Source organism: Dendrobium catenatum, unplaced genomic scaffold (genome assembly GCF_001605985.2).
Source record: "Dendrobium catenatum unplaced genomic scaffold, ASM160598v2 fragScaff_scaffold_390, whole genome shotgun sequence".
Lineage (NCBI taxonomy): Eukaryota > Viridiplantae > Streptophyta > Magnoliopsida > Asparagales > Orchidaceae > Dendrobium > Dendrobium catenatum.
In genome coordinates, this window is record NW_021318852.1 from 332,563 (window position 1) to 342,460 (window position 9,898).

General features: G+C 32.7%; 1 protein-coding gene across 2 annotated transcripts; it reads left to right on the forward strand.

The window, feature by feature from the left end:
* Positions 1–1,747: 1,747 nt before the first annotated feature.
* On the forward strand, positions 1,748–7,359 carry LOC110112182 (protein RER1B-like). 2 transcript variants are annotated; one of them, XM_020844311.2, is made up of 4 exons: positions 1,748–1,908; positions 2,010–2,389; positions 6,732–6,912; positions 7,161–7,359. In XM_020844311.2, the coding sequence occupies exons 2-4, from the start codon at positions 2,040–2,042 to the stop codon at positions 7,209–7,211; spliced, it is 582 nt and encodes a 193-aa protein (XP_020699970.1). In that variant the 5' UTR covers positions 1,748–1,908; positions 2,010–2,039; the 3' UTR covers positions 7,212–7,359. The 2 variants fall into 2 exon arrangements, with proteins under 2 accessions (XP_020699970.1, XP_020699978.1); XM_020844319.2 differs by having other exon boundaries at positions 1,764–1,920.
* The last annotated feature ends 2,539 nt before the right edge of the window (positions 7,360–9,898 follow it).

The window sequence follows — 9,898 nt, forward strand, 5'->3', positions numbered from 1 at the left end:
AAAACATACACATAATAAAAATTAATCCAATCATTATGCAAAACCAGAACCACGAGAAGTATGTAAAATGGAAACACAGCAGCTGTCAGTTGTTGGACATTGGATAAGAAGCAGAGTTCCAAGAAGTAATCAAGAAAATATTAATAATTGTGAAGGCATCAATGATCATAGGGAATTAAACAGATAATAGTAATATTAGGACGGCTAATCCAACTAATGCTTAATGATAGTTACACAAATTTAACGTTAAAATTAAGGCTTTGTTGTGTTGGGGGGGGGGGGGGGGGGGGGGGGGTTCAACTCACCTCTCTAATCTTATCAACAAGAAGAATATCATCAACATAAAACAATACATCCCCTTGTAAATGTCTAGTGAGAACATCAATGACTAAAGAAAAAAAAATTATAATACCAACATCTAAAAAAAAAAAATATTCTTCTTCTCATGAATAAATAATAGTCAATCAATAATAAAATAGAAACCTAAATTTCAAACATTCCCTCTCTTAGTGTACTTCATGAAAGCATTCTCAACATGTATAATCTTGAACTTGCGGTTACAATTTACATAATTATTAATTAGCCTTATGATATTTTTCATCTTCTTAAACTTAATTTCATCTATATAATCTCTAGAACCCACTATGATTATTAATGCAAATATAAATATACCAAATATTGCATTCTTACTTTTAATGTTAAACATGGTTTTATCTTTTGCTTCATTAAAATTCCTGACGAGCACTTGATGAATCAAGGCTTTAGAGAATTGTAAGGGAGAAGCATTAAAAGATTGCTTGAAGGGAGACTTTTTTGACCTCTTTGAACTAAATTGAAACTTTCAAACTATTTTGTTGATTGTTCCACTATACCAGTAGCTATGGATGTGTCATGTGCTATGTAATGTTTCTTCATATAGATAATACATTCTAACATATATATCCATAACAAAGAAAATCAAATAAATTGAAAGCCTATACATGATAGGTGGGTTTGAACCAAGTTGAACCCTTTTAAGGGATTCCAAATGTATAAATAACCTTATGATAGGATTCAAACCACATTTTATAAGACGTTAACAATATTCAAACGCTAAAACCTTACTAAACCTTTCCATACCAAGGTTCGAACCTTGGTGCCTCATATTCGGTTCAAATATGGATAAGATATGTTTCAACCCTCTATTAATGCTAAGTTTCAAGCCAAAGTTTGAACACACAATATTAGTTCAGATCAAGTATAGCTCAAACCTAATGCCGAACATAATTTGAAATTCGAGTCACGTTTGACTCAACATTGTGAGTTTGAACTTAGATTAAACTTTTGTTTCAAATCTAAGATTCTAACCACGTGCTTAGCATTTAAACCCATTTTTTGCTTTAATGGTGGGCAATGTGTTGCGAAGAATTGCTTGAAAAATGGGGTCAGTTTGATGGATTTACAAGAATTTCTTGAAGGAAAGAAGAGATACATTAGAATGATAATAATTATAATTTGATATAATTTAATTATCGATATTTTAGTGTTAACAATATTTTGGAGCTATTGTTCCAAATAAAATATATATTATGAATTTTAGTTTAAAATTATGCATTAAGAGGGTTAGCATCAAAATTTATTCTATATTGAAATTAAATTAATTAAGTTTTCTATCAATGAAAGTTAATAATAAAAATATTAAATAATTTAAAATAAAGGTAAATCATAATATAAATGTCTTAAAAATTTATAAAGAAGTTATAGGATTTTGTCTTCTATTAATCAAATAACAAGCATTTGGGCAGAATATTCGCTCCGGCCTCGTCAGACCCAAGTTTTCCCCGTAACCCTGGATCCAATCGTCGAGACATAGCATTAATCCTCCGTTATCCGCTCCTTCCGGTGGCCGGAGAGATAAATCTCGTCCCTGTTGGTTCTGCTGTATCCATTCAAGATATTCATCTTTCCCTATTCTGCAGATTGAGCTATATTTTCTGAATTTTTGTCTTTAATTTTCTTGTTTGCCCTAGATCTGTAGAAGGATATATTCTTACCTTCTTATGGAGGGACCCTCTGGCGATGGCTCGAGTGCTTCTACTGCTTTGGAGAAATGGAAGTCCGATTTCACCCGGAAGTTCCAGTACTACCTCGATCGCTCAACCCCTCACCCCTTGGGAAGATGGCTGGGGACGATTGGCGTTGCTTCGATCTATCTATTACGGGTTTATTTGATTCAGGGTTTTTACATCATCACCTACGGTTTGGGGATCTATCTGCTTAATCTGCTGATCGGGTTCCTATCTCCGATTGCGGATCCGGAGATTGAGGGCTTGGATGGAGCGTCTCTTCCCACCAAAGGTTCAGATGAGTTCAAGCCATTTATTCGTCGCCTTCCTGAATTCAAGTTCTGGTATATTTACTTCTGCCATTTTGTCTTTGTTCTTGGTCTATCGATGCCAGTCAAAAGTTTTGCATCATCTATCATGCAGGCTAGCAAGCATTTCATTTCGTTTTTTTAATATATATAAAACTAGATATTGATACATACATCTTCTTAACCTTAAAGATTCTTGAAAGATTGTGTCAAACTTGTGATGATTATGTAACCTAATAAATTTATGTAGTCTGCTTATAATTTAATCGACCAAAGCAGCTGGGTTTTTTTAACTGAGTTTTTATATTTAACTGACTAGCATACCATTACGAATACCAATCATTAGAAAGGGGAAATAAATAACAATTATTTTACGGAATGGTTTGCTTATTCTTTGCTAGAAAATAAAATGATATGCATATATTGTGCTAAGACAATCAGTTGAAAAGCATTAAGAGCAGTGAACATATTTTCATTTGAATTTATTGGTCTTCTCAAGACATAAGATGGAGATCAGAAGAATTATTTTAATATACATTAAGGAAAAAAGTGCAGTAAATATATGTCCACAATAACAAAGCAAGCCGATGCCGGTGGCATATTGGTGGAAAAATTCATTGTGATTTCCACCAGACGTAAGTAGCCAATACCCTTATATATCCAGAAATCGAGCGCCCATTCTTTCCTTCATTTCTTTTCTTCCTCTCGCCATAGTAGTCGTCATTCTCTTTTGTTTCTCCCATGCTGACATTTTCCCTTCCCTCGATTAGGCCCAATTTGCTTGATGACTCATCTCCTTAGTAGATTTAAAGATAGAACACATCCTCGACCTCCAATAAGCCTCATTTTGAATTTCGTCTGCAGATTTTATTTCAATTTTCATGTTGTAAGTTATGTTTCGATGTATCTTTTTGTTAGATTGTTAGATATATAATTTTTTTGTTAGATTTATAATTTTTTTTATCCATATCTTTTGTACTTATTTCATGTTTTATTTTTTTCATTTTTGCAAAAATATTCAATTTATTTGATAAGCTATATATTATTTTTGTTAATTAAAATTTAAATACTTCAAAGTAAATTTATTTGATGTTTGGATATGATTTATTAATTCAATGTATTTATATTTTAAATTAAATTAATTTTGATTTATGTATATAATTTATTTAATTTGCAGAGAAGCATAATACTAAGTTAAGTGTTGTACAAATGAGGATGCTTAGGTGGATGAGTGGCTTTACCCTTAGAGATAGGATACGAAATGATGATATACGTGAAAAGGTTGGAGTACACTAGTGCAAGATAAGATTAGAGAGAGTCGTCTTAGATGGTTTGGTCACATTAAACGGAGGCCTTCCGATGAGCCGGTTAGAAAAGTCGAGGTATTAGTTCTGACTTATGTTAAGAAAGGTAGAGGTAGACCTAAAAAGATTTGATTAGAAAATATTAGAAATGATCTTTCTTTATTAAAATTTAAATGAGAAATTGACTTTTAATAGGACACAATGACGAAAAAGAATTCATGTAGCTGACCCCACGTAGTTGGAAAAAGGGCTTGATGTTGTTTTTGTTGTATATAATTTATTTAATTTGTTATATGTAGTTCTAAAATTAAAATTATTTGGATATTTGTATGTAATTATTTAATTAGTTGTATATAGGCTTTAAGTTAAATTTTTTTAGATATTTTCATATAATATTTGGACGTGAAACTATCATGCAACTAGCGAATATTGGATGTGTGCAATAAAAATGCTTTCATGCTTTGGCATCTCGTAGAAGACTGCAAATGCCAAGTTTACCTATTCTCTTTTGATATCATATCAAATGTCAAATAGAACTCATATATGCAAATAATTTCGTTAATCTTGAAATAAGACTGAATAAAATAACCTCTTATGTGGGATATCTTTATGCTATTTTTAAATTTTTTGTTTAAACGTAGGTCCTCTATAGTGTTTGTTTTTAATTTCAACATATTCTTATAATACAACGTACATCTATAGTGCAACAATCTATTTTTTGTGCATTTAGGCCTAACTTAGATATCGATTTTTGGTATTGTACAAATTAGTTGGAACTAAATTATTTGTTCTATTAATCTCTTCTAAACGTTCAACAAACTAATTGAAATATTCATTCAAAATGTTCAAATTATGTTGATATTGAGCATTCTTACTTCAGGTGTCATACCTTGTAAATTATAAACTTGTTTAGCCTCGTTGTTATTAAGCCTTTCAACAGCTCTTCTAAATTGCTGGCTAACGACATCAAATTTCTTTTCTTTGTGTCATTCTATTTGTTTTTTTGTTTGATGGTACATAACTGGTTGAAGCATCATAATGAGTGTCAATAGATTGCTTGTACTCTTAAGAAAATGCCTAAATGCAATTATCTAATTAAAATCCTCTTTGATACAAATAAACTCTGGATTCATCTAGTGCTAAATACACATGATTTTTGTGTCAGATCAGGACATCTAAAATTTTTCTTTAAAAAAAAACTTGAAACTAAAAATAAGTTGTTGTGAAGCTACAAATACAGAACATTGAACTCCATGAAAGGTTTAAGCTATTAATCCTTTTTGTTTAATACATTCATGATCATGAAATTTTGATATTCAGAAGATCTGAAGATGTAACCTGTTAATCTTTCTATCATGCATTAGTCATCTAATTTATTTTTATCAATTATATACATACATGCATCATCAAGTATATACACAACAACAACAACAACATGAAGCCTTTATCCCACTATGTGGGGTTGGTTACATGAATCCTTTTTCTCCATTGGGTTCTATTAACAGTCAAATTCTCATTTAAATCTAATAAATAAATATTCTTTCTAATATTTTCTAACCAAGTCATTTAGGTCTACCTTTACCTTTCTTAACATAATTCAAATCTAATGCATTCGCTCTCATATCCGGGTTATCGGAAGGCCGCCATTTTATGTGACCAAACCTTCTAATGTGACTCTCTCTAATCTCATATTCCACTGGTGCCATTCGAACCTTTTCATGTATATGCTTGTTTCGTATCGCCACTCATCCACTTAAGCATCCTCATCTCTGCAACACTTAACTTAATATTATGCTTCTCTTTTAATGGCCAACATTCTCAACTATAAAGCATTGCAGATCTCACCACCATCTTATAGAATTTCCCCTTAAGTTTGAGGGGGACTTTTCTATCACTCAACAAGCTCGATGCATTCCTCCATTTCAACCATCCAACTTGAATTCTACTGATAATATTCCCATATATTTCACCATCACTCTGAACAATATACACAGTGTATCTAAAACATGTACTATTATTAATAACTTAATTGCCCAAAATCAAAATTCCTCCACTAGATCTATTAGCATTAAAATTACACTCAATGCATTCAGTTTTAGATTTACTCAAACGAAAACCTTTGGACTCTTAAGGTTGGCCTCTATAATTCAAGTTTACACTGCCCGTCGATTTCTTAATGCAACTCTCCACTTTTCTCATCCAAGACTTTGGAGTTTGGACCTGGCAATGACATTGATATCAAGTATATACATATATTAAAATAATTTTAATTTGAAACATGCATACAACTAATTAAACAAATTACATATAAATATCAAAATAATTTTAATTTGAAAAAATAAAAGCAACCAATCAAGTAAATTACTTACATCAAAATCACTTTTAATTTGAAATATACATAAATAAACCAAAATAAATTTAATTTCTAATATTTAAAATTTAACTAACGAAATAAATAATTAGCTTTTTTTTTTTAACTTAGATCTAATGTGAATCTACAGAAGGCATGAATCTAAGTAAAAAAACGTAGATCTAACAATCATATATATAATTTTCATTAAAAAATATAAGAAAAATCTACCTAAGAAATTCAAAGTTGAGGCTTATCAAAGGTTGATGACATGCTTTACCTTGAGATCTACAAAGGGATGAATCGGGCAGAGGGGAGATGATAGAAAGGGAGTAACGAATGCAGGCGGCGTTGATAGAGCAAGAGGTGGGAAAATTTTGAGGGAGAGAAGGGGGGCTCGGGCTCTAGATATAGTGGATTTTTCTCTACGAAGTACTTTACTTTTGTCAAATGGCTTTTCTGGTAGAAAATCCGATTGAAAATCTGGCAAAATTTTCTTCCTGGAATGCACAGCCGATATGGGCATTTTTTCCTATGCTGAACCTCTCTGGAATAAGACATTGGCATTAGCAATTTTCATACTGGAATCATATGATTTTTGTAATTTTTAACAATGTGATTGCAGCCCATTTCTTCTTTTTTTCAAAGTCTATTCATTCATATGAATTGCGAGATATTACTTGAATTCTTTATTTCATTATTATCTTACTGGTTGTCTTTTCAGGTACTCCATAACAAAAGCCATCTGCATTGCATTCGCTATGACCTTCTTTTCTGTCTTCGATGTTCCTGTGTTTTGGCCTATTCTTCTATGCTACTGGATCGTTCTTTTCTTTTTAACCATGAAACGACAGATTATGCACATGATCAAATACAAGTATATCCCATTCAGCTTGGGCAAGCAGGTAATAACTCTTTCAATCCGTTATTATTTATTCATCATGGCAGTTTTACACTTCAGGATTGAGAATAAAACCCCTTACATAATGATGCTATTGCTATTATTCACACACTTTTGCAATTGATTTCTTCCCCTTAAATGTTAAAAGTTTTAAAAATTTCATTATAATATGATAAGAAAGATGCTCTAATTGTGAAAATCTTATGGAGTAACCTGAATGTTGACCAGCTGCATTTTTTTCCCTTTAAACAGAAGTATACTGGGAAGAAGGCTCCAGCAAACAGCACTCAATCGAAGTATTGATCTTGTGAATGCTCTCTGGAGGCCAGAGGCATGCCTCTTGTTTTAGGATTCTGTCATGCAATGTGTACCTTATTGTTTTGATATTTTTTAACGAAAACCCTGTCTTCTCAATATGCTTGCCTAATAGGAAAGGCCAAAGCTCGATATATATCAGCGTGCAAGTCAGTGGGAAAAAATGCCATTTTTTTATTAAGTTTGAATATCTTTTTAATTTTGAGTATTAATATTATACTTTTAAATATTCTATCTTATTATTTTAATATAAATTAGTATTCCAATTTAATTCTCAAAGGCATTCTTGGGTCACAGGCCTGCTGTCCAGGATGTACAAGCTTCAAATTTGAAGAATTTTAAATACATCAAAATTGAATTAGAGGATGAATTTCAAATTAATTAAAATTTTATAATGAATTTATTTTACACTAAATTTATTGCAAATCAAACAGTTCCTAAGAAAATATAAAGTTCAATTAGAATTAATTTTAAATTAATTAATATAAAAGCTTATAATTTCATATTAGGATGTATATTCTAATATTTAGAACGATTCGTTTTAGAGAAAATAAATTGCATATGCCAAATCGTGGATTAATTTTCTTAATGAAAATGTTTTATTTCAAGGATAAGTGTTGTGTTTTCTTAGTGTAAGTACTATTTATGGTATTTTCTTTATCGAAGAAACTTTATTGGGGCGATGGGGATTAGGGTTGTAAGCGAGTTATGCTGACTCAGGACTTGACTTGATAAATGACTCATCAGTTGAACTAAAGAGCCAAGGTTGAGCCAATCGTGACTCGACTAGTTAGATGGTGAGTCAGATCTTTTAAAAAATATTAATATGCATTTAAATATATTAACATTTATGATTTAAAATGTAATGTTGTTAAAAATAATTAAAAAATATAGCTCATTATTATATTAAGTTATTCTTTGTTATTATTTCTCTAGCTTTTTCTTCTTTTAGCCATTTTATTATAATAATTGTTAGAATCATATTTTTTTTTTTACTGCTAAACAAGCTGGCTCGGACTCATAAAAGAAAGTTTGAGCTTGAGCTCAAATTTGATTAATTAATTAACCTCAAATTAGGGGGAGACTCGTGCTCGGCTAGACTCGTTCATACCCCTAGAGGGGACAATATATTACCCCATTTTAAAACATCATGACCTCAATTACTTAGTTGATAAGACGCTTTAAGGCAAGTGGTGTTTGATATTTTTGGATTAATAAAAACTTGTTATCTTCTAAGGCTTAAAGCATTATAAGATTTTTAAATAAGTCGAATTGAAAAATGTATAATAATAGCAATCTTATATTGTTAATACGAATATATAATATGTTTATTTTGGGACTACGGGTGTAAGTGAGTCAAGCTGATTTGTGAGACGGCTCGAGCGTGACTCTATAAATAGCTAGTGAGTCAAGCTCAATGAGCTAACGTGTTAAGCTTGAGCTACCATTTTATTATAATAATTGCTCGAATCATAGTCATTTTTTTTCTTTCAAGCTAAATGAGCCGGCTCGAACTTGAATTTGATTAATTAATCAAACTCAAGCTCAATCCATGGGAAACTCGGCTAGACTTATTTACACCCCTAGGGGGAACAATATATTATACCCAATTAAAATATTGTGACTTCAATTCCTTAGTTGATGAGAGTCTTTTAAGGCTTGCGCTGCTGATAGTTTTGGATTAATATAAACTTGCTATCCTCCAAGGCTTAAAGCTTTCTAAGATTTTTGAATAAGTTCAAAAATCTACAATAATAGTTCTCGCAAAAAAGAAAAAAAAATATTATTTTGAAGCTCTACAAGAAAAAAAAAATTCTGTTAACCGCCAGGTTGCCGGCGGTTAACCGCCGGTAGTTAGTCGCGGCTAACTGCAGCCGGCAGACGGGCCGGCAGCGGGCCAAGGCAGGCTGCACGTCGAGCGGGTGAGCGGGCTGAGCCGTCGAGCGAGCGGGCCGGGGTGCACGAAGCAGAGCGCGGCATCTCCGCGCGGGGGCGCGGCAATAGCGGCGGCATCCACTGGCAGTCGCTGGCGGCATGTCTGTCGTGACGCATTCTCAGGCCCAATTTTGGGTCCGAAAAGGTTAAATTGGACGTATTTGAGGTCCAAAGAACCATTTTTTGACGTCCCGGACTTAATTTTGGCAATTTTAAAGCTGTTCGGGAACTCTACGACCAAGTTTGGAGTATTTCCAAGTTTCGAATCACACAAAAATTTTCCAAATTGCTACCACGAATATTTTGGACATATGAAGCTTCGTCGTCCGAAAATAGGAGGGCAACTGATACGTCCTCAAAAAATTATCTTGATTGGGCACGAATCTCGGTGCAAAATCACGTTGGAAACTTCCAGAATTAAAATTGGGACCATCAAAACTCCGATTTCAGCAAACTTACAATCAAACAGAATGTCACGGAAATACCCCCCAACGACACCAAATTCAGCCCAATCCGAGCCCAAACGGGTCAAAATTAAGGGTTGGAAGCGCTATTGGAATGTTCAAACCACAATTTGGGTTACCAAACAGTTTCCAAACATGATGTGCTTATAGTCAAATCAAGCGGCTCGATGAGACAAATCCAACGAGCCCATGATCGTCAAATTCCGACATCATTAAGGTCTACAAATGTCTGACGAACGGTTCATGATCAAGGGATTCAATATCGACTGTCCATCC